Here is a 26,590-nt window from a genome sequence, read left to right on the forward strand (position 1 = left end):
TAGGAAACACCTAAGACAGTACAGTAGCAGCCTCTATAAACATATGTCAGTATACTATAAACAAAAGAAAAAAACCCCTAATAAATCTGATGATTGTTAGATCTTAAGAGTTGTCCCTAGAGGCCCAGGGAGGTTCACCTTAAAATTCTGAAACAATTATTTCATCAAATAATTGTTCTAAAACATGCACCTTCCACAGCAAAAATACTACAGACTAAAACTGTGATAGAAAGGAATTTTTCAATCACAAAAGCAAATTTTTGGTGCTTTTTAGGTGATACGAACCAACAGCAGCAAAGGGATTTCAAAACGAGTTGACCATTTATGCATGAATACACAACAGTCCAATTTCTACACTGGAGAGGAGCAGATGCTTGATACCAACTCCCAGTCAATCTAAGAATTCCAATCTCTGATCAAATGCAAGATTGTACACCTTCCCACTCTATGTAGCACCTAATTATTTGGGTTATCTCCATCCCTTATTACCAGATGAATCTTGCAAAAGGCTAATCAAACACCATCTCTGGGGACCAAATTACACGGGTACAATACCCTGTTCATGCTAACAAGAATGTGCTGCCTTTCAAAGCAGAATTAATTTTACAGCCTCTTTCGAGGACATATAAACCACACCTAGGCACAAATGCTACTTTTAAAAGTAGGCCATTACTTTTTTCCCTGTAACTTTCAATGTAAGAATGTTTCACAATTTGAATAGTAAAAAAAATTAACTAAAAGTGCAATTGTCTATCTGTGTTCATGTCTTAAAGCCCAACATATTTATATCCTTTATTATCTCTGATACAATGGCTAGATTGATGAATATCACTATATTTTTGCTTTTCATTATGACAAGGAATGCTTTCTTAAAATCCAGTGTACATTTATGAAATATGTTTGATTTTAGTTTAAAAACGTGTAGGTCTATAAATAATAAATTGTGTTTATATTCTGCAGACAAGAAATCTCTCATAGCTTCCAAAAAACTTTATATTTCATATGCTTTTAAAACATGAATGAAATCTGAACACTGAATCTCACAACTTATCTTAATCTTAAACCACTAGTCATTTATTGAAGTCTATCACACAAAGTTCATTAATTGCACCCTTGTTCTTCCAACCTACTTTCAACGAGTTCACGAGAAATAATTCATATGAAACTAATACACATGTGGTGTCCTATATCTTCATCATTCACTTCTCTCCAATCTGTTATCACCTACAATTTAGCTAATCTAAGCTATTATGTGCTTTATTATGCAAAGAAAAATAAAGAGTCTCTCAGTAGTGAATAACAGAAGAAAACTAATACCACACACATGCTCATATACACAATAAAAACTGCTAGTGAAATGCGTCACTTCTCTCTTTTCAAAGAACGCCTTAGTGGGAAGCAAAATTAAAATAAAAGAAAGTAGAAATATACACCTTTTTAAAGTGAATTGGCATTTGTACAGTAATATATTTTCCTTAGTTCTAATCTATTTTTTTCTACTGTGATCTTCTCCTTTGTTTCATCTCAAATGTAAAAAAATCTGTCTACCTATCTACATTCCTTTGGTGTCTTTTTATGTTTTAGTTTCCCTTTTTTATTTCTGATTTAACATGTAAATTTGTTTTCTTTTTTTTTTATTTTTTGAATTTCAACCGTGAAACAGACTTACCTTTGTGAAAAACTGAAATCTGCACATTATTGGCATTACTCTGAAATGCTACAAGCTAGAACTGGCATAGTGTTCCAGAATTGCATGGGGTTTTTTTGTAAAATTAAAAAAGCCTATGCTCTGAGTGAAATCTTGGGTGTTATCCCATTGGCATTAAATTCATGGGTAGCAGAAAGACATAAGAGCACATAACTTGAGCTCAGTAGATTTCTGAAGTATTTTTTCATTATTACGGTAAAGAGTTAAAGATTCTTATTTGCTGTAGCCAAGTGTTCTGTACTCCAACTGGACACCATTCTCAGGCCAATAAAATATGGTAGTTTTATAATACGAGGTAACGAAAGAAAAACTTGAAGAAAGATACCATTACAGAAGATAAATTTCCTATGAACTCCATTCAACAACCAGGAAAGGTTACTGTAATATATTTTTTTCCCCAAGTGCTGCTTTTCCAGTATGAAAGCTCTGCATTTCTCCTCTCAATGTCTTGAAAGAAATTGTGAGGGTGACTTTAACAAGGAGACATCAAGATTTGTAAGCAACACTACATATAAATATAATTTCTGCTCACTAGGCGAGAAAAAATTACCCTGTTCAGTTATGTCATTGCTTTCCCTTATACAAAAGCAGGGAGAAAGCAAATCACCTTAAACAAAGGATTTGATTCTATTATTTTTAGAAAAGGCAACTACTTTTTATTAATGATTTAACTAATGGAGGATTTGTGAAACTCAGCTTCAATAAAGACTTATTTTCATACTAATACATCAAACTGCTGATTCATTGAAGCCAAATAGTTTTACTGATACCTTCAATAGAAACAGTATTTTACATCTAAAATTACATCACTTTTAGGATGTAATAAGGTAAAATGATCTCATTTATTTTCTTACTCAAGACAGAAAAACACATTTGGGTGGGGATTGTAACAGTTCTAGATTAAAAAAACTATATGAAAGACTTTAATCTCAAGTAAAAAAATATTCTTATATAAGAGTAGGTGAGTTTATCTTAAAAATTGATATGCATTTAATTATCTCATACTTAAAAATAATAATTGAGAAGAATGCATTTCATTCTTCTACACTACAAGTCAGAAAATGACTTTGTGATGGTATAATAATGAAAATGCTCTGTTTTGCATTTCACAATTTAAAAATCACCACAGTTATCAATAACATAGAAAAATCTCCTCTATTAGGTCAAGGGCAACATTTGTTCACCTTACTTAAAGATCATTAAAATACATTCTTAATCATAACATGTAGTTCATTGCAAATAAAATTGCCTTTGGTTCAATAAAACTAATTAAATGTAAATGGTATTGTTTACTGCCGTATGGATCTTCTGATATAAATCAGCAAGTCACCATTTATTGAAAATTACAGTGACCTCACTGCTGTTAATAAATATAGCTGATCACACAAGGTAGAGAAGAATGCCTCAGAACTTGTGTATTGCCAGAACTGTCCCACCTATAACTATGAAACTGCAAGAAACCTAATCCAGGTGTTACCATATTTGCTGCTCAGCCATCATTGAGGGACTTGTTGAAATTTTAATTCTCTGATCACATTAAGTGCTTTAGAAAGACAACAAAATCTGTACCGATCATCTTGGTGGTATCATCTGTTCTTTAAGAAAAGCTCTGAAGGTCTGCAGGTTTGTTTGTTCTGGGTGCCACAGTGGGTAGGATTACAGTGCTGCTCTGGTGACACAGCTGACAGTTCATGCCAACACAAGATACTCTCCTACTTGAAAGGAGGTTGTAGCAAGGTGGGGGTTGGATTCTTCTCCCAGGTAACAAGTGACTGAAGCAGAGGAAATGGCCCCAAGTTGCTCCAGGGGAGGTTAAGATTAGATCTTAGAAAAAATTTCTTTTCAGAAAGGGTGGTCAGGCATTGAAACAGGTTGTCCAGGGAAGTGGTGGAATCCCTGGCAGTGTTCAAAAGGCATGTGGATGTGGCACTTGGGTACACAGTTTAGTGGTGAACACAGTGGAGCTGTTCACTGGATTCAACAGTCTTAGAGGTCTTTCACAGCCTTAATGACTATGTTTTTACAACTAAAGAAATCAAAATGAGTGACAAATTTAGTCTATCCAACACTACAGCTAACTATTCATAGTCTATTTTATGTTCAACTTGCATAAACTGTATTTTTAAATTATTAAAAATATATTTCAATATGGAAGCATGAACTGTAAGTCTCAGCTTTGAAGTACATCATGAACATGTGGAGAAGCCACTGTGGCAGGGATGCGTGATGAGTCTCGGGAGGCCACTGCGGGCAGAGGCTGGCCGGAATAATGTAACCCATCCAGTAGCAGCCCAAAACGTCAGCCCAGGGGCAGAGGGCAGAACCGCCGGGACTGAACCCCGCTGCCCTGCCTGGCACGGGCTCTGCCTCGGAGAAGCCGCCGGGTGCCAGCTCAGCACACGGCCATAGGGATTTCACCCTGGGGCCGAGGGCTGCGCCGCCCTGCCGAGTGCCGCAGCGAGGGCCGGGAGCCGGCAGGGGCGCTGAGGGCCGGGCCTGGAGCGGGCGCGCCGGGAGCCCGGGCTGCAGGCACACACCGGCTGCACTGCCGGACACGGCAGCCGGCCGGGTCACTGTGCGATCCGCCTGGCATTCTGTACAGAAAGGGAACCCACTGTGTAACTATAACGAAATCATTCTGGGGACTACATTTTTACTTCCTGTAGGGCCCACATACAAATATAGCTTATAACTATATTATAAAGCACAAAATTAAGCTGACAGTAAAATAGTTTCATAATGCTATTTTTTGTTAGTTTGGTATTCATAGCTTGCTTAGACCTCCATACCAATCTGTGAAGTTGTCTATCCAGAGAGTTTCTTTACATGACTGACACTCCTGCATATCACTGTAATTTGAGTAAAGGTAAAAACATCTTTGCAGAAATCTAATTATTAATGCGTTTTTCTACAGGAATGGAAATAATATTCTGTGATGGGCACTGAGCATCATTTTTTGTGATGGATATGAGAATCCTTTAAAAACCATCTACATTTGGGTTCATTAGCCTACCACTCCACCAAAGTAAGTCACAGACAGATGGGGCTAAGGAGCAAAGCAGATATATGACATGAGCATGGCAAACAGTCTAAGTCTTGCTGGGAGCAGCCATTTAAAATGAGCTCAATGAGGAACCACCAGGTGTAAGTGGTTTGTCCATACCCCATAGCAGAATAATTTGGAAGTGTTTCAGTTTAGTTGGCAGGAAGTATTATACCCAGTGTCAGTCACTTCAGGATGAAATGCCAGCTTATGCAGACAAAGCCTTGTCTAGCACCTGTTAAGCACCAATAACTGAGTGGTTTGAGAAAGGGTAGAGGCACATCAACTGCTTGTGGCTTTCATATGCTGCTGGTAGCCAGGAGAGGTGTGTTAAGTGGAAGCAGCTCCTGATTAACCACACTTACAATGTGACTCAGGTCACCTACAGCTCAAGAGGGAGAGTATAAAGATCTTGCAAGAAGCCCAGAACAGTTAGATGGAGGTTAATAGCCCTAAGTGGAAACAACTAAGGAAGAAATGGTTACTGCATTGTATAGTTGACCCCACTATATTTTTTCCTAGATGAACAAATAATTTCTTGGCAATAACTTGCCTTCCCTCCCCTCACACCCAAAACAACCACTCCTGAAGCGAACCTTCATGTCTGCAGGAAGGTGAGGCTGCATGTCCCACCATTCAAATGCAGACATCCCAACTTCAATCACTTCTGATTTACTAGTCTAGAAAAGTTTATTTAGTTCTCCAAATCATACTGCACAGATTTAGCCATAATTTTGCATTATCTCCATAGATGCCTAATGCTTTATTTATCAAGTCTATTGATATTTTTTTTTTTAACAAAGAACATCATATAAAAATTACAATACAAAAATTTCACGTTCCTCCTAACATGAAAGCTAGAAAGGTAATTCCATGCTTTCTTCCTAACAAGAAGGGAAAAACTTTAAACATGTATTTGAATTTTTTAGGGAAAAAGAAAAGTCAATGCAGAAGGGTTTTTAGATTTTCCAAAGAATAATGCAGAGAAGCCTCTGCATTGTAACTTACTCCAGATTTCATCAGCCTCAGTAGACCAAGACTTCTAAGCTCAGAATATCAAAATTATAATCAACAAATAAAACACTGAGGCAGTGCTTTGCAGAGTATTTGCAACTGCAGTCAGTGATGTTTCAAAAAAAAAAAAGACAAACAAAACATAACACCTAAGTTGAATACAGGAGTAACTGTTGGAGAAGTACTACTAAATTAAATTTTAAAAAAATTAAAGCAAGATAGAAAGTTGACTGTATTTTAGTCAAACACATTACATGTGTCCCAAATTTGGATATGATTTTCTTTTAATGAGAATACAAGAGAAGGCCTTGATTAAATATTAAAAATAACAGGAGAAGCATTATTACAAACACTAAATTCAACTGCAGGTTACAGAATATTTGTTAAAGTCTGTTCTGGCACCAGAATTCATGACTTGAAGCCTGACTTGGCATCTCTGTCTGGCATGACCAACCTTTGGTTCCAAACCTTGTTCTGAAATCCTCCAAAGTGCATTTGCAATGTAACTACTTCTTCCTTCTGTCACTTGCGAAGGTAGTAGTCAGAGAATATGAACACAGGAGAAAACCTCTCCTTTTTGCTAGTATGACTGTGGCAGCAACTCTATTTCTGGAAGTGTGACTGCAGAAGTCCTGTTAAGATCCAGCAGATAATCTAACACTTTTGCTATTGAGATGGAATATAAACAGTCTTCTTAAGGTGTATTTGCCTTTAATAAAACATTTAAAAGATTTAGTGTAAAAACACCAGAAATTCTGTAGAGGTAAATTTCCACGAGCTTGTAACTTGAGGATGTTTTCAAAGGAGGTCTCCTAATACCAAGCCAACTCGCCAGTATAACAGAAAGCTTTCCCAGTACAAAGGAAATAATTTAGCTTCTTGTAAAGGAGACGTTTATACAATTTTACATTTGCTTTTGTAGATATATGTCTATTTTGGATGTGTATATATCCACACATACACACACACACTTGTGCTCCTTTTCATGATTTTAGATCTACTTGTGACACAACAAATGAATGTACTCAAAAAATACCCACATTTAGGCCACTCTTAGAGAGCTCTGCTTGCAAGAACTGGCACATTGCACCTAGTTGGATCAGAAAGAATGGTGACAACAAAAAGCACTTCACCTTCCAGGAGCAGACTATTGTTTCCCAAGCTCACAAGTAAGTGATTAAAGCAATGGTTCCTGAGACAAGAATAATTTGTACTTGCAGTCTAACACTTGGTTGAAAACACTGTAACTGTGACTTGCTTCTGGAGAGTGTGAATCTCTGTGTAGACAACAATGAGAACCACTAGGCGGAAAGATAAAAATCCAGTTCTGACTCAGTTTCTTCTCAATGCAAAACCAGGAATATTTGTGTCTTATTTACTGTAAAAATTAAGGTTCTGGTAACAGGTATTTTTCAACACTTACAGTAACTGTAACAATCTTTTGGATAACAGATATAGATGCACACACAGAAGATAACTTAAAAGCAAACAGAATGCTTACCCCCAAAGCTGGCAATCTTTGTGTGCAACTGACAGCAACCTTCAGTTTCCAGTCTGTTTCCCCATCCAGCTGGTCAGTTCGAATGAAACATGAACCTTGAAGTTACAAAGAGACATCAAACTATTATTTCAATTTCAAAAATTCAGTTTGGCTTAAAAATATGTAAAAGTGGGAAAAAACCACAATTTACAACCATTTTAAAATAAATATGCAAGATATAAAAGATTTGTATTTTGGAGTGTCTCTGTGCTCTCTTCCAGGAATGCTTTAGATATCACACAATTGCAACATTTTTTCTAATAAAATTAGCAATATGTCTAATTTTACCCACATTCAGGCCACATTTTACAGGAATGGAAATAATATTCTGTCATGGGCACTGAGCATCATTTTTTGTGATGGATATGAGAATCCTTTAAAAACCATTTACAGATTTCTTCAAAGTTTCTGAACAGGTTTTCAAATATTATCATCAAGAGAAACAACTTCAACTTGAGCTGAAAAAGATTTAATTTCATTTCTTTATGTAATTCTGTCACTTGTACAATTCCAACACTACAGAATACTGTGATTTTTTTCTCTATGCTGGTATGACATCAAAAACTTTCATTGCTTATTGTGTCCTGGTTTCTCTGAAAAAAAAAAAATTCCTAAGTCCTTAATATGGACAGCATTCAAAACAACGTGGATGTGAATGTATGATACTTAAAAGAAGTATTTTTGAATTATCTGCAACTATTGGTGGTCCAAAACTAAAGAAACCTGTCAACACATGCAAAGTACTTAAGATATGAGGGAAACTCAAGATACACACTGATATACACTGAAGAAAATCAGTGTGCTGTACAGACCAAAGACCAGGATTGAAGGAACAGAAAACTGAGACCACTGCAGAGCCTACCCTTACCCACATACCTAGTTTGATGGATATCATCAAGTCTGGAGTATTACATACATTATTAATGTAAGATTCAAAAGAGACCACATGCAAACACTGCAAATCTATTAAAAATACAAAATTAACTGCCATTCTATTAAGCTTGAAGCCTTTTAAAAAGGTGATAAAATTTTAGCAACACTCTTCACAACTGCTACACTAGAGAAGCCGTAAATATTTCTGAAGTAGTAATTACAATTTCCTTTATACTACACCTAAACAAATGTATACACTATTGTTACTGAGTGCTATGGGTGTGCAAAGAATAGACTTTACAAGCTTTTAATAAATTTTAACAAACAGACATTTATATAAACACACACATCTTTCTGTCTGTATTTCAACCAATCCAATAAAAACTAACAAAGTAGTTTTACCCCTAGAAGTGATGTGGTAGCAATTAAGTAGAAGGAAACACTGCAAAGGAGTTTGTCCAGATTTGAGTCTCATTATAGACAAGAAGAAAGTCTGCTAGAATGTGTCAAGGCAGTATGCCAAGAAAGGGTACCTACCAGTGAACATAAATTGAGAGATTATTTTATAGGACAAGTGGACCCTGGTGTAAGTAAAGTCTAATAGAACCCAATGTTTTATCCATCAAAGTCTGCAAATTAAGCAGTTTGATGAATGGTTGCCTGAAAGGACATGCTTGAGAGAAAAGCCACCTGAAATTGTACCTGACTAAAAGGTAGTGTTTTTGCACAACAGACTTCAAACAATCTTACAAGCTTTCATGTAACAGCTCTATTTATATTAAGGGCATTGTAAATTAACAAATCTTTAAATGTTAATATAGACAGCTCTCAGAAAACATTATCACAGCTAAATTTCACCCAAAGCTCAGAGATGCAAGCTGCAAAGCTATGTCTGAAGTTCTTGAAAAGCTGGTTTTAAATTCTCAACAGAATTCTTTATGAATTTTCTTCTAAGAATAAAATACTATAAAGCACTTTTTGAAGAGTCAGCAATATCCATTGCATTATAATGAAGTGTGACGTACCTAGAAACACGACGGTATCACTGCATTTTCTGTCCATGGCATAGATGAGCCTACTCTCCATCATACTTTTCCTGTACAAGACATTTCATGGTTCTCTTTACCCTTGCTGTCAATGGTTGCTCTCTTGCATCAATTTCATTTAGAATTATACTATAGATCAATGTAGTTCAAGACCAGTGTGGCTGCTGTGAATGGTTGACTGCACATATATTCATTTAATAGAGCTCACACTATGACATGTATTGGCCAGCTGCATTTCCTCCTCACTTCAGCAGTTAATTTCATCAATAACTTATCTCATAGCCTGTTTCCCTTTTATCCAGAAAAAAGGACTGCTTTCTGCCAAGTCAGCTCTCAATAGTGATCACAAAAGCAAAACCAAAACAATACAATCCTCTCCTCCACCTCAAATATTGCAGTAGATTTGACTAAGTAATTGCAACTATTCTCTAAGTTAACCCAGCTTAACTAAGCTATAAACATGGAAGATAAAATATGTAATTGGAAAGTATAAAAAAAGAACTCTTCACCCCTACCAAAAACCTTTAAATTTTGTAAAACTAAATATTCTCCACTGTGTATTATGTGGAAGTCACATGTACTTTACCTTTGAGAGGTATTTGAGTCAGCAGTACATAAAACTTCTAAAAATCGAAGTCTTTTGAAAAAAATAAGTATTTTCATTTTTCCATTTTAAAATGCTTGGAAGCATTGCACCCTCCTCCCTCAATAACAAAATTAAAACCAAAAAGCTCATACAAAAAAGTTGTAAAAATTGTGTTACATACTTCAGAAGAATGCTTGAGGACAGTGTGAAAAGTCTCTTACATTTATAACCCGAATATGACTTGCCAGAAAAAGAAAAAATCCCCAAATCATCTATACATGTCAGGAGTTACTATTCCTTCTGAAGACAGAAATAACTCTTGAACCTGCCAATTATTTTACAGCACATAAGAATTTTTTTGAAGTTTGTGCTGCTTTTAAAAATGAGGCATTTAAGCAATGCCATTAAATATTTTAAGTATTTACCAATCAAAAGTAGCTGTTTACAAAAAGAAAAAACTAAAAAAGAAAAATTTAATTACACACTGAACATGAGAAATTTTCATAAGGCTACATATGAAGAAGAATGCACAAAATTAAAACTTCTACCTTATACAGTGAAGCACTCAGCTGCTCATTTCCCACAACTATACAATTCTTCAAAATTAGTAGACAAAGTTGTACATTGTGAACATCTGACTAATTTCCATCATTCAAGTGAAAATTTTGGAATTATCTGAATTAGAATTTAAGGTTAATTCAAGGAAATCACACTGGACTTATATAGATTAATCATTTATCAACAGTGGTGCAAACTTCATGAGCACATTTAAACTAATTTACAAGTATGTAATATTCATTTTCTAATCAGTTGAAGACAGGCAGAAATCAACATAGAGCAATGCATGAAAAGTGCTGCCCAGGCAGCAAGTAAACTGATTTTTGAAACCATTTCAGCTGAAACTTTGAAAGGTGAATGCTTAGGAAAGTCCTGGGACTACAATTCTGTTTTGGTTTCACAGTTCTGTTTGGTGGTTTAGCAACAGCTCAATTATTTGAGTTCTGTCCAGAATTTATCCTAAGGTTACTTTTCCAAGGAAAAACCGCACCTCAGTACAAAGGATTAAATAATTTTAAGAACTTGAAATAACTATGTAACTTCACATTATAAGGATACGTTGATCGTTATTAACAGACTTTCTTATTAATGTTTTTTGAGATATCATGGACAAAAATATATTTTTAAAGGTATTTTGTGTGTTAGTAGAATATTGAAAAAAAGTAATGCTTACTTCAGTAGCTTTTACGGTGTTTTGAAATAGAGATAAAAAAGCTTATCTATGATAGCACTAATCTAGAGCCATGATATGCCTGGCCTAGATTTGTCAAACAAACTCTGTATTGTTAATACAGAGTAAGTAGGAAGAATTCTACTTAGTGTGTGCTGGACTTAAGGCTTCAATCAGATAATACCCGAAGGATGTGTACACATCAAATGCTTTTGGGAATGGTGTACATGTGCACATGCAGCAGTCACCTACCTGCCTCTAGGAATCCTGAAGAAAATGGCCCTGAACAAAAATTCTTGAACTAAATACAGGTTATTCTTTGAAAAAGCTGGGAATATTTTCACCTTAAAAAATGTGCAGGAGAGAAAAAAAAAAAAAGGAAAAAAATTCTTCCCCAAACCAGAAAGGGAATCTCCTTAATCAAGTAAAACACATTTATATCATACCCTTTCTCTTAATTAATACTATGCATCATCACCACGTAGCCTAATCTAGTTTTTTTTATACTACCAAACTTGCTAATCATAGTTTATGTATTAATTTCGTTATATGTGGATGTCTTTAAATTCCTGAAATTACAGTAATGTATATGAACTTTTAATAATATCAAACACTTCAATTTTATTTTTATATACATACTTCAGAATATTAAATACAGCTTTTAAATTAAGCTTCTGAAAACAAACTATTACTTGGGATGCTACATATTTTCTTAAATGAATTCCAGCTTCCAGGGTTTATTAAGAAAGTCAGTCAGAAAACAAAATTTGCTGGCTATTAATTAAATTATTTGTTCCTATTTTATTTGATTTGGAAATGTTGTTCTTTCTGTTAAGCAGAAAGATGGATAATTTCTCCTCAAAACAATTAGCTTAATGTTCAGCCTGTTAAACAAGTAGCATTCATGGAACTTGTACTTAACACAAGAAACCCAAAATTGACAGACTAAAAGAAATTACTTCACAAAATGAAAATAATTTATTCTTTGTAGAACTGCATCTCTTGATTTTAATGGAAGGCGGTAATGAAAAAAAAATCATGTTATCCTAATAACATTGAGATTTAATATTTGAAATATGTGGGGAAAGAAAATCTCAACTGCCCTAGAGAAGTTGATTTAGTTTGCTGCAGAATCAAAAGTGTGTGCTATTTCTATAATCTCCTGTGTTAGATACATCCATTCTTGCATATCATAGACATTTTAATTTCAATTAATAATTAATTAATCAATCAATTAAAAATTAATTAATCAATGGCTTTAGGCAAAGACTGTTCTGTTGTATACTTTTCTTAGTAGCCTAATGGTGCCCTTAAATAACCAGACAGACACAGAATATCCTACCAGGTATGAAAATATGACCTGATGTTCTTTGTTAGGCAGTAATACTCTTGAATAATCCTAGACTGCATAATTGAATCCAAATACCTCAAAATGAATTCACCAACTGATGAAAATTATGAGCAAATCAGACTCTGAAAATGGCAAGCAAAAAGTTTAGGTAGAGTGGCATGATGAAAAGACAGAGCTTGTCTCCTACTTCCTTCTTGATCATGAAGTCTACTGGCTTTGCTTTTCCAAAGAGAAGGTTGGAAAATATGCTAATACTTAAAGCTAAAATATGCTAATACCTAAAGATAAAATATGCTAATACTTGCTTTCCAGGACTGGCCATGTTTCTAGACAAATAGCAACATGAAAAATTAAGATAGCTTTCTTGACATTGCTAAACTAACCAACTTGTCCAATATCCAAACTTAATTTTCATTTCCTGACTCTTGACCTGCAGGAAAGGTCTGAGAAAGCAGTTCTAAGTCGTGAGATGAGACACAAGAGGATTCTCAATTCAGGAAAAAAACCCTGCTAAGGAATAACTTATTCTGACTAGCATTAAAAAGCAACAAAGTAAATGACAGATCATAAAAGCAGTTGCACACTTCTCTCCTTCACTATTTCTGCTCTTGCTTTGAGTAATAACTTAGAGCAGATCTTGTCTTTGACTACATCGATTTAATCAGCATTTTACAAGTGAAAATCTTTTTTTAAATATTTCTATTTTTAGATTTCACAAGTACATGGAAATCCACAGAGCCTTACCAGTCAACCCACCTATGGTATTTGTTACAAACAAACATCAGTGTAGACAGTAAAGAATAGTGTATAAGAAGTTAATCAACACAGAAGCTGTAAAAACTGTATTTAATGTTCTCTCAAAAAACATTAAAGTTAATAGATTTCTGCTTGCCATTTTTTTGCCAATTATCAGCAAGCTTAAAAAGTCGACTTGTCAATAAGCACTAAAGTAAACTTATAGGTATAATTCAAATATGCTATAGCACACATTTTAATGTTATACTGTAAGGAAGATGCGTCAGAGGGAAGCAACTATAATTTAGTTGTATGTAGCAGATGTACAGGAATATGCATATTTTACAAGCATAATAAAAGCAAGGCACCCCAGTATTGAAAAGGTATTGTTGTTTCTGCATAAATGCAGGGTTGAATTCCACACTCCATTACAGATATTGTTAAAAAGCAACCCTATAATGTTGTACTTAAATTAGTAAAAAAAAATTCATAAAAGTAAATTACATTTACTTTCTATAATATGTAACTGATAAGAATTCCTGTCAGTTATTCTTAAACAGAGAAAATGCTAAACCATCACTACATGTCTGGGTTCTTCTCTGTCAAATCTAAATAAATAAAATTATGTCTGCCTTCTCTCTCCAGAGCTGTATCCAATGAATTTTTTACAAATGAGAACAACAGCTACAACTAATGCCTTTCAAGCCTCAGCAAAACTGAATTATTAAATCTGTCTGCCTATATCCTATTACAGCCTACTTATGAATACTTGATTTTATTTTGTATAATTGACAACAGTTGTCAGGAAAGGAAGGTTTTAACGGCAATCAAATTAAGATCAACTGGTATAAGTGTCAGAGTGAAGAGCTTGTGTCAAGTGTTGATGAATTAATTGATGGGTCACTGGGAAATAGGGCATGTGGAACTGCAGTGCCATAAACAGGTTTATATTTTCTGGCAATATTACCAGTCCCCCTGCTTTAAGTGAAAAACATTGAAAGAGATGGGTTACTAGAATGTACTCAGCAAAAGAAAAACAGACTTTAACTTTGCACACTTAACACCAGATCATTTACAAACAACCTCATTTTTAAATCATTTATATTACTTAAGTGACTATGTACATGAAAATTTTAAACTGATGACAAGGTGAATAGCAGCACCAAGATGACATATTGGAGCACAGGGTTTCATTTACTATTCTAATGAACAGCTTTCAATTATGATGGCTTCTAAGGAGGAACAAAACCGCAAGATACCTGAAACATCCTAAACATTTAAGCTACATCACCATTCCAGAGGATGCACATTTATGGAAGACTGATTAAATTAGTTTAAAAGCATTAATTTCTCTTAAGACCAGGGAAGAACTGTGTGTACTTGAGATATTTGATCTGAATTAAGAAACCGATGAAGCAATTGATTAATTGGAATTTAAGCCATCAGTCACTGGATCCATGAACAGTTTCATTTACATTCTAAACAATCAGCTGATGGTCTTATAGGATACCATGTATTAATACACAGTCAATATGATACCCCTAAACTCATCACAGCTCCTTATTGACAAGAAGTCAGATGTTTTTTAATCCAAGCTTGATCACATTGCATCTTTTTTGAATTGCGGTATTGATTCAGTGCGCTTCAGGAATTTTTATCTCTATTAAAACATTATGGAATTTTCAGACATAGCAAACAATGTTCCAAGTTTAAAAAGTCTACATTCATATTCACATTCTCAAATTCTGGCTTATTGATTTATATTATTTTGAGATATACAGAAGAATACTCAAAAACATTAATTTTTCCATTTAAGAGGATTTGATGCACCGCTTTCCTCCATTATTTGTCTGATGCATACTAGCAATCTCTTTTTGCAGAAACCCAGCGATACAGATAAAAGATGGTGTGCATTATTTACATCTTCAGAGTAATGACTAAATCAAATAGTCTGCCATAGACAATGCTTAGAACACTGAAAAAATTCTCACTTTTCAGATAAAATATAAATACCAACTAAACAGCTCCATGATTTGAGAGCTCCGGAAGCATAGCAGAACTCACTGTCCCCATCAATGTTCCTAATGCACTTACGTATTTCTAAAGACCAGTAACACAAAAAAGTACATATACATCTCAAAGAAGAGTGCTTGGAGAAGACTTAAGGAGCATTTCCTCTTTTGATGAAATCAGAGTTCACAGAAGAGGTTGAGAAAAGCATATGGCCAAATATACCAGTATCCATTGAGAACATGTGTTGCTGCCAAGATTTTAGCAGCAATAATAATCAACTTGAAGGACAGTCCAACTAAATTAAGGGGAGTAGTAATAAAAGCCTTGGTATCTCATAAAGCTTAAACATAGAAAAGTACAAGCCAAAGGACCATCAGGGTACAACGGGCATGTGAAAAACAAGAGGATAAATTTTTAGTTAAAGTTTAGCAGGGAAAAGCAAATTTTCCTTTACTGTTTGGTAACTGGGAAGAAACAAGAGACCTAGCTATGGAGATTTAACACTGGACCTTACAGGTACTTTACAGACAACATGTTATAAACTTCCACACAAGGAATTCTTGAACCCTACTTTTGCAAGAGTAATTTCAGTTTTTCTATTTTCAAAGCCTTTGACAACATTTCAACGAGTCTATTAGCTCTTAATATACACATATTTTTTTGCCTGACTTGCCCTGCCTCTGAGATCTACTTTGATGATCTCACCTTCAGTTTCTCTACATTGTTTCCCAAAAAGGGGGAATTGTTTGGGATTTTGGGACATTCAGACTGCTACTCAAGCCAAGCCACCAAATCTCCTCAAATTTCTGGGAAAATGCATTCTCACTGGCAAATAGGAAGAGGCTCATTTATGCCTAACACAATACACAGTCTCCTTACACATGAATTTTCTCAACTCTTACTAGTCTTTTTTTTTAAATACAGAAAAAAAATTAGAATATTTCTTTGCTAACACTTATTTTGCTGCAAAGCTAATGAAACACATGGATTGTACTAGTCAGACAAGTATGCAGAAAAAATAAAATAATAGCGAATTGTATATCTGATCATGTCTTCTAATAATATTTTACTGTGTAATTTTACAGGTCTAATAGAAGAGTAGAATATTATTTGGAACCTAACGTCTGCTGAGACCACCTCCTTCCACCACATAACATTCATACTATCTGACTACATTTTAAACAAGTAGCTGATCACATCAAATCACCAGTACTCAGTGGCTTAAAGCAGATACCAAAACATTTCGAGCCTGAGTTAAATCAAATGCTAAAGACTGAATAGGAACTGAAATAGAGAAACAGATTAAAGTAGTTTGGACAGATTGTTGGCAGCTACTCATGCCCTGAAGATAAACTTTTATCTGGCCGTATGTGCAAAACTTAACTCTAGTCATTTATCATTCTCTATAGTAATAGATTTTCAAAGCATTTTAGTTTCCAGACAGGTAGGTTTTACAACACTTGTTTCCTAAACATAATAGAAAATTCCAGAATGTGTGACAAATGCAACTCCTTCAGCCTTATTATTCTGCAGTAGCTGGTTTTATGAAGAAATAAAAAGTGACATCAGCTGCACAACAGAATTCCAAACTGACATTTTCTCCTCTGGTTTGATTTTCAAATATCTGAAGTTTCAGACCAGGCTGGGGCCCAGATAATCAAGTTATTTGTAGAACACTTACTCCTAACTGTCCAGAATAAATAGACAGTACTAGCATCACCTTTATTATATTCTTCCTTGCAGTGAGTTTGGAATTTCATTCTTTGACATAAATGTTCTACTAATATTTGCTTTTTAAGACCTACAAAACTAGATATTTTAAACAAGTTAAATGTATTTGGGGGCACAATGCTCTCTTTTTCTATAGAAATGCTTAAGAATTCATCATTTAAAAAAAAATGTCTTTAATGAGAAGACATTGTTTGAGATGGTAGACTCTGGTGCATGCCTTTACTGGTTAACTCATAGCTCCTTCCAACAGAAAATCAACTTGCATGAATGATTATTTAAGCCTGTACTTGCATTGCAGAGTTTATGCCAGTTAAAGGGTTTGCATTTAAAATAAAAATCACATCTGAGAGTTATATTGCTACAGAAATGAATTGCTACAAAGCCTCAAAATAAAAATTATTTTCCTGTTTTATTCCCACATTTTCCTTATACCATTGTTGTTAAAGTAATTACAAGTAAAGACTCTTGAAAACTCTTAACTACAAATTTTAATGCAAGGTAGATGACTCTTATTGCTACAATCCTAAAAAGTATAAAGATGTTTGCAACCAGTATTTTATGCCTGAGTAAAAATACAATTTTTAAATAATTTCATAAATGGAATTCAAAACATTGATCTATGCAATGGGAAATGTCCACGGGGAGCTTGACAAGCTGGAGAAACGGGCTGATGAACAAGCACCAGAACAATGTAACAGTGGCCTGAAAAATACTGCATGTAGCAACTGTGCAACTTGCATTACCTTGGAAAGAGTTAAATGTTCTTCACAAAGGATTGTAAGCATTTTTAAATGATTTTCCATTTCCCTACTGCTTGCATTGCACAGCTGTAGTGGAGGACAGTGTTTTGCAGTGTCCACACCACTAAATTATTATGTACTGGATTTAAGGACAAACAGTACCAAAACTGATTTATGATAAAAATGTTTGCATGAGAGTATGCTTGACAGCAGTGGAACTGATCAGCCACTGGGAGTTGCTCTCTCCAGAATATCACCTCTACAATTAAAAAAAAAAAACCCTATTTTGTCAATTCAGTAGCTGTTGAGAAATCTAAAGCAGCTGAGATATTAAGATAAATTTGTGACTTTATTTTACCAGACATCTACATATACATCTTTTTATGAACTTTTACAAGTTTGTTAAAAGAGAAATCTTTTAATGCAGTACTCTCTCTCTTGAAAAAAAAAATACTACTTTTCCATAAGTAGTGGCTGTTACTCTTCATGAAATCAAATGTCTACCAAAAAATTTAACTCTATGCTAGGCTCTTGTGCTAGGAAAGAAGACTATGGGCAGGAAAGCTGAAGCAGACCAGGAAAACCACTTCCTGTTCACCCTTTGGAAGTTCAGTTTCACCAGAAAAGGCTAAAAAGAAAATCCAGCTCTACTTTTCATACCATCACAAAGCCCTATCTGTGACAAAGAGGAGTTAGGGAACAATCAGGAGGGTTTGACTAAGATTAAGCAATTCTTACCCCTGTAAAAAGCAACTAAGGAAAGTCAGTATCCTGCCAGCACTGTGATTAGTCTGTCATAGGCCTAAGTAGTTAGCACTAATACAGAAACAATCTTTTGCAGTCCTAGTGTCCATGGAGCATATCACAAGACTTAAAACTTTTTATCCCCTTTGGCTATTCAGGCTGCAGATGTAGGCAATTAGTTCCTTTAGCTGTAATTCCATGTACAATGCCATTCTGCCATGCCATTTTTCTACCAGCAACTTTTGACTTGGGGCTGATTTCAACCTAGTATGGCAGCACAATAGACTCAAAACTAGGAAGTTCCCTGAGTTTTTGTGAAACAAGAGAGGATGAAAGAGCCATATGAATAAAAGAAAAGCCAAGCTGGTAACTCCAACAGTTATCTGTTCCAGGACCTAGCAAAAATTGATAGCTAAAATCAACATTTCCTTAGCTCAGAACTTGCCACTGCATTTGCCAGCTTTTCACCATGAATAATAAGAATCTGGAATTATTAGAGGCATGTAAATAAAAAGCTTGTCTAGAAAAAAAATAAGCTTAATTCATTCTTTTTTGACACTTTGTAGTCACCCTATAAAGTTTGTAATTCCTCTCAAAATTTCACATTTGGAAGTAGAAAGAGTACAAATTCCAGAAACACCGAGTCTTACAGTCACATGCACCAGATTTTCTGGCAGGACCAGACCCATGCTTAGAGCATGTGCTACCATAGGAATACCTGAGTTGGATCAGAAGCCAGTCACTGCACCAAGGCACAGCCAATGTGGAGTGCAAGGATTGTAGCTTATAGAAGGAAAGAGTTTATCTTTGAAATTTTTCTTGTGTTTTACACAGACAGTATCTTTGATACTCCCATAATGAAGTTATTAACACACGCTTCAGTTGGCAGTTTCTGGGGACAAGTATAAAGTTCTATGATGATCTCTGGAATGCCCTGTCTAGCCTTTGATTTTTGACTGAGATGGCATATAGACAAATGAAATGCAGAGAACATGCCAAACAAATTAAAAACGATCCTGAAAGTTTTGTTAAGGGCCACTTAAGATCTAGTTTAATTTCAGCAGGGGAGTTTTGTGTTGGTGTAACAGAGATCTTGCCTACATTTGCATAACACCTTTACTCTAAGGTAGTCAGTTGATTTTGGCATGCTGCCTGCTTACACAGAAAATGAAAATAAACTTCAAACCATCTTTTGCAGCCAGCTCAGCATGAACATTTCCTTTTATTTGGTGGAAGGCTGATAAATGGGACAAATCATCCAAATCACTTGTCACTTCTGCCATATATAATGAGTAAAATCAAGATTCAGTCATAGATAATCCCCTCCTACCTTTTCAAATACATACAACTCCAACATATTTCTCCATAAGCTTTTCATGCCTAATTTTTTAAAATTATTTTTCTTTATTTTGGAAGTCAATGAAAATCTTTTGGAAACCTCTATTATGCAGACAAAAGGAGCCAGACAAAAGCAAAGAATTCACATTTGAGGAATGATTTCCACCTGCTCCATCCCCCTGGGAAGTAATCCTGACTGAAAATACGAACAGCCATCTAGTTGCCTCCATCCATGAAGGAGAGGAATACGAATGTTACAGACTGTCACATGAATACAAAAGAAAGTGCCACCAATATGAGCTTTTAGACTATAACTTCTGTAAAGTCTGATTAATAAACATAGGAAACTTAGAAATTAGATACAGGTGACATCAAGTTATTATATCAGATCTTTGAAGAAATCATTCTACCTAAAAGACAATGAATTTGATAAAGAAAGGAAAAATACACCTAATAAGGAATTAGTTTTATCAAAATAAGCTTGATACCCCAGAATGCAGCTTCTGCTATGTACAGTTAAAAATATCCTAGAAAACTAAAAATGCAATTGGGGGGGGGGGGCTGTAAGTTTCTGGATGAACTTTGTAAGCTGCCTATTTATAACTCAAATAGCTTCTTTTTTTGAGTGATGATGTAGGATACTGCAATGCTGCAGACTGCATTAATATGTAATGTAAATATTGAAGCTGGAAAATTGTACTTTACCCCAAAAGAAGCTTACAGGGAGGTTTGGATTTTGAGATTAGTTCAAACTCTCTAAAGAGTTCATTACTCTTTAGAGATTTATAGTAAGAAGCTATAGTTAAACTGCTTTATTACACAGGAGATAAAATTACATATAGAACATAAAACCATGCAAAAACTATTTCACGAAGTACTTACAAGTTTCAACTATAAATTAAAGCATAAATCAGTCAAAACTGCAACATCAGGAAGAAACAATTACAGATGTAAGTGTTCACTCTTTAGTCAAAAAACAATTACTGCCATATGCTTGAAGTTTAGGAAATTATTTTTGTCTGGTTTTGCTTTCTTTTTTTGTTTTTAAAGAAGTGCAGCACCAATAAAACTAGTTAACCTGTTGCTTGTAAACAAAAAATTAGGCTTTTTAATAGATTGGGGTTCTGAGAGGGAATAAAAATAAAATCCTGAACCAGAGGATGGTTAACAAAAATGGAGCTTATATAAGACGACTAGAAGACTTTGTCACTCCAGGTCAGTTATAGATGCCCACTGCATGTAATCAGCATTAACAAGACACAGCAACTACACACAAATTTCTTCTTTTAGCAAATATATAGCTCTCCTAGAGTTCCGTAGGCTATCAGAAGTATTTTTGTCTTCTCTTTCAAATTATCTCTACAAATTTAGGCTTTTATCTGAAATATATGATAGAACTCCAGTGCCACAGTGAAATACTATGTGCCACTAATATGGGGCTTACCAATATCACAGCTATTAGCTTTGTGAAATTTAGTGCTGTCTGACAAATACCAGACAGTTCTTCAGGATCTGAAGAGAAATGGTAATATAAAGGAGGAAAACTCATTTGAGTTACACACAGGGGCATCCAGTAGTAATTTCTAAAGTTTACAAAACAGCTATAATTTATAGGGTTCCTATAAGGGAAATATTTGTTTCTCAAAGATTAAGAGTACTCCCCTATCACCATATGAAGAGAAATGGAGCTAGCAAGCAGCACTTTTCTTTCTCTCACGCAAGAAAATTCCTGGTTTTTTGGCCTTTTTTCGTGACTGACTAAAAAGGCAGTATTATTTCGAAGTAAAAGAACCCAAAAAAGTTATTTCAGGAATTCAGATCATTGTAATAAATTTTTCCAAAAATAGTTATTTTAAACACATATTAGGAGGTTCAGATTTGAGTTCTTGCAAATTTAATAACAGAAACACAATCAGATGACATTTAAAGGTATGTTGCAAGACAATGATCAGTTGCAAATTGTGTCAAAATGTGAAAATAATGACAAATCATACTAATCAAATGCAGTCTTATAAATCTCTTTGCTGAATATTTTTAGCATTTTTAATACTTAAACCTTTTGTTAAAACAGCTCATAAAACCACTCATGTAGAGAAATATATCTATAGAAGTCTCATGTTCGCAGTAAGATTACTCCTGGTTTACAGTCCAAGCATAATGTGTTTGTATGGACTCTCTCCAATTAATCTGATGAAGGAAGAGCTCCATCAATCTATTTAACCATTTCAAATTGGCCACAATGTACAATCTAAAATTCTACCACAACTACCAACCATGTAATCAATAAGAATTGTGGTTACATTATCATGTAACCAATGTGAATTGTGAAAACATACCTGTTTTTTCTGAGGTTCTCAGAAACACCATGTCAGATGGGATTCGTTGATTCTGAGAGAAGAAGAAAGAAAAAAGGTATATTTTTTGTAAGTACGAAAAGTGAATTCCAATCAAAAGTCCAGTAAGATCTATCACCAAAAGGTCACACTTGGATTGAAACTCAATTAAATAGGATTTCTCGCAGTACTTTACATTCAGCATTTGCAATTCAGAAATCAATATTTTCGAAAAATTATACCATAAGCAAACAACAGCTAATCCTTTCAGATGTTCTTTATAAGTGAATCATAAATACCTGAAGAACAGATTAACATTTTCTTGACTGAAAACAGTACTTCAAGTATATAAATATGTAATCAAAGTATTTTAAAACATAGTTTCACTGAGCAAAACTCTGACTTCAGTTAGCACACATAATTTAAAAAAAAAAGAAGGTAAATGTAAAATATCTGTCTTGGCACTCAAGTTGCAAATGTTATGTATACCAAGCATTCTTCTCTCTTCCAATACACACAAACATACATAGGGGAAATAGCAAACTAGGGAACAGCATTATCCTATTCCACATGTGTAAAATGAACAGAATTTCTTCCTCACTAAGACACAGAATCACATGCACAGTCAGGTGTATCTGTTCTGTCATTTCCCTTTCCAGCACAGAATTGCCTGTATCAAGTTTTCAATTATTTGTTCCTCACAGAAAGGCTTTCTGAGCTTTCACAGGTTAAACAAGATGAACAATACCAGCCTCCCACACACATGCTACATAACTACCCAAATCCTCAGCTCCCTTTCCACTTGCTCCCAAGGCATCTACCAGCACCAGTTACACATGGCCAACACAGGGTTTAGGAATGAAACACCAGAGAAAGCAAAAATAACCAACATATCAAAATTTGCAAGACACAGGACTGGAAAGGAAAAAAAAAAAGGTTTTCCATTAATCCACAGAAACTTCCCCAAAATCAGCATGGTACCACAACAGTGCCTTTTGGAACAGTGTAATCTGAAGAGATCTGCCAGAGTCAACTGCCAGACTATGTGTTATATGGCCTTAGCTTCCAAAATATCATGATGCAAACTCTCTGAATCTCTGGGACACCAGTACTTCTCACCACTCCTTGTAACATACTCTCAGCAACACTGGTTTATAAATGGGACTGGAAGCAATTGTAACTGTATTCTCTATGGGAAGTTCAGTAAAGAGGGGCCATAAAGGGCTACAGAGAGGGCTATCATAAGCAAAGATGATGCTTGAAAAATGAGGAAATTGGAAAACACTAAAACATAGATGCATGTTTTAGTTTACCTGAAAATTCTACATAGGTAGCAAAAACCTCTCCGCATAACTTAAAATTATGCATTTTCATCCATTAGTATTTCCTAATTTGCAACATTTCCCATTTTAAGGCTTTATGCTTTTACAAAGTTCACTTGCTTGTATGCCAACAGTATTCACCTTGAAGAGGCTGTTCATCTGTAACTAGTACAGCATTTCTTTGAATCTTGCCTTATAAGAGCTAATAATTAAGGTTGTAGTGAAATTTATTATCCACCATGAGCCCAGATTCAAGTAGGAATATCTTGTTCAAATTTGGAAAAAAATGCAGAAAAAATATTAACCTTAAACTATATTATTTTGCACCTCTTAGAAAGAAAAAAGAGGTAAAGGAAAAGGCAACTTCAAAATTAAATAATTCTGTCCTTAAATGACAATAACAATTAAACAGATATCCAGTCTTAATATAGATTAGCTATACATTTTTGCAGCTCCCCTGCCAGCTCTGACATAAATCCATTACATGAGTTTCAGGCTACTGACTTCATGCCTACAAACTTCCAGTTACTTGTAAACAAACTAAAACACTTCACCAACATCCAAAAATTTTGCAAAAATAACTGTCAAATGATCTAATACTGAATTAAATAGAAGTTCTGGTAATACAAAGGAGGTACCTACAAGTCACTACCAATTTCCATTGAGGACACATTTCAGTTCACATTGACTGAATGAAACATTAGCCTGGCACAGAGTATCCAAGATTCAGATACTTTATGCCTGACAAAACTGGGCAGACTCATAGCATATCTGAAGTTGGAAGGGACCCATAAGGATCACAGAGTCCAACTCCCTGCTGCTTTAAGGACTATCTATGACTAAGTCATTTGACTAAGTGCAACATCCAGACAGTTCTTGAACTCAAACAGGTTTGGTGCCATGATGACTTCTCTGGGAATCCTGTTCCAGTGACTGTCCAGCCTCTCAATGACAAGCCTTTTCCCAGAACTTTCCCTAACACAGCTTCTTTCATAGAATCATAGAATGTCTTGGGTTGGAAGGGACCTTAAATATCATCTTGTTCCAACCCTCTGCCACAGGCAGGACCACCTTTCACTAGACCAGGTTGCTCAAAGCCTCATCCAGCCTGACCTTTAACACTTCTAGGGACAGGGAATACACAACTTCACTGAGCAATCTGTTTCAGTGTCTCACCACCATCACAGTGAAGAATTTCTGGCTATTATCTAATCTGTATCTACCCTTTTTCAATTTAAAGCCATTACTCTTTGTACTGTCACTGCATACCGTTGTGATTCCATGACACTGATCACCTGAGGGTGATCAGCACTCCTCCCCCTCTGCCCCCCAATAAGAAAGTTATAGACTGTGATCAAATTAGTCATGTGAATATTTCTCAATTTAATACAAAGAATAGATATTGATTTTGCCTTCTTTTGTGTTCTCTCTTGCTCATTTTTCTTTCCTGTAAAATAATGAAACCTTTTCTGCATAAATGTATCTGAATGTATCCTACCATGTAGGGAAGGCTAGAGACTGACTTGTCTTTAAAGTATTTTAAATTGACATCTTGTTTTATTATCAGACTTTTCATAATTTGGAAGTGGGCAGAAAGACACTACAGGAGTACTAGGTACCAAAAACATTGTCATTATTATTGCTGACTCTGGAGAGCAAAGATAGCCCTGCAGATGCGTACCTAGTCACTATAAAAGTGTGACTACATAGAAACAGATGGCAAGTATTCTACAAAAATCTTTAACATCTCATTATGGAGAAAATTAAATTCTGTTGTACATTGTCACAGTCAAACAGCAGCAGTATGTCAATCACGTTAGCCCTCTCATGTCATATTTATCAAAGTAGAACAAGTTAAAATGACAACAGATACAACTTCAAGCATTCAGAAACCCATGAAAAAACTGCATAATCTCAATTACCGTGGAGATTATACCAGAAATGCTTATTAACATATACTGAAATTTGAATAGATAAGTCATGAAAATTACTTGAATACATTGTTTTTCTTAAATCTGGGCAGAATTAGAGATCCAGAGAAGGAAGGCTCCATTTATCTCAGTGTTTACAGACTTCTAGATTCAGTCCTAGAGATCTAACTACAGCCAGCCAATGGTCAATACAAGGCAAGTGTTTCCCCAGTTCCAGGGTTCCCATAAGTAACTATGCCATCCAGGAATACCAGCCAGACTGGTAAACAAGAAACCCATGAAGACATCGATACTTTCCTGCAACACAGACTATAATATTCACTTAAAAATACTCTTCTCATAGCTTTCACATTACTTTCATATTTTTCTCATGTTATTATGAAGAAAATGTTATTTACATAAACTTTTCCTGTTTCCTAGTCAGTCTTCCAATTCCCCTCAATTGTGCATAGCTACAGACCCCTGGAATTCTGTCTTTGCTGTCCTTCCTTCTCTATGCATGCAATGGACCATGTACTTCTATCGTTAACTAAAATACTCCACTTGCTTCTGAGTTATAAAGAGAACAGGCACTTCCCAGTTGTCTTCCTGGATCTGCATGCTGTGAAACACTGCATGTTAGCATTAGCTGCAATCCTTGCAAATACTGGATTAATTTCACTTTACACACAAGATTAAGGTAAAAATTGTGTACCGTTACAGTTCCAAGAAAAGCTCTCAAGGTTTGAAGAAAAAGCATTACTGTTCTCATGCTTTAAATCACTATTATGTGTTGTTATTGTTAAATGTTGTCCCAAAAGTGTGTAGTTATTATTATTAACTAAACATGTTGTTGAGTTTTATGCCCTCCTCACATCTCCAAAATGTATTCCAAACAGTCAGTAAGGTACAGTGTCTAAATAACAATATCTGAACTTGACAACTCATCCTTTCAATTGTCTTATTTAGGAACACTATGCACATCTGTGCTTCCACGGGAAACTAAAAATGTATATTTTAACACAAGCTGAGGAGAACATCCAGAAGTAGCATGGCTGCTTAAGGCATTGTTCAGCTAACAGATATGAATGTCTTTGAGCTTTTAAAATTAGGCAATGCTTTCATCTGTTTAGGCTTCATCCTGCCTAGTAATAGTGCTATATGAAATTTTCAATTGGAACAATAGATTTATTACTTAAAACGAAACTATTTTAAGCATATTACAGTTACTTAAGAAATACTTTGAAATTAATTGGGACTATTAAAAAAAAGACGATCATAGGATATTAAAAGTTTAAATCTAGAAGAGAGCCTTTCACCTAAGTTGTTAGTATT

At 35.0% G+C, this 26,590-nt stretch overlaps 1 protein-coding gene across 2 annotated transcripts in view; it reads right to left on the bottom strand.

Annotated features, from left to right (window-relative positions):
• The window catches only part of ATP9B (ATPase phospholipid transporting 9B (putative)), a 138,786-nt gene that overhangs the window by 85,105 nt on the left and 27,091 nt on the right, over positions 1 to 26,590 (bottom strand). For both annotated transcript variants that reach the window (XM_031056999.1, XM_005420957.2), the window contains exons 6-7: positions 22,027 to 22,078; positions 7,267 to 7,361 (exon numbers count right to left, since the gene is read on the bottom strand). In XM_031056999.1, coding sequence (XP_030912859.1) covers positions 7,267 to 7,361; positions 22,027 to 22,078 — 147 coding nt within the window. The remainder of the gene's footprint in view (positions 1 to 7,266; positions 7,362 to 22,026; positions 22,079 to 26,590) is intronic.

This window comes from Geospiza fortis, unplaced genomic scaffold (genome assembly GCF_000277835.1).
Source record: "Geospiza fortis unplaced genomic scaffold, GeoFor_1.0 scaffold104, whole genome shotgun sequence".
Classification (NCBI taxonomy): Eukaryota; Metazoa; Chordata; class Aves; order Passeriformes; family Thraupidae; genus Geospiza; species Geospiza fortis.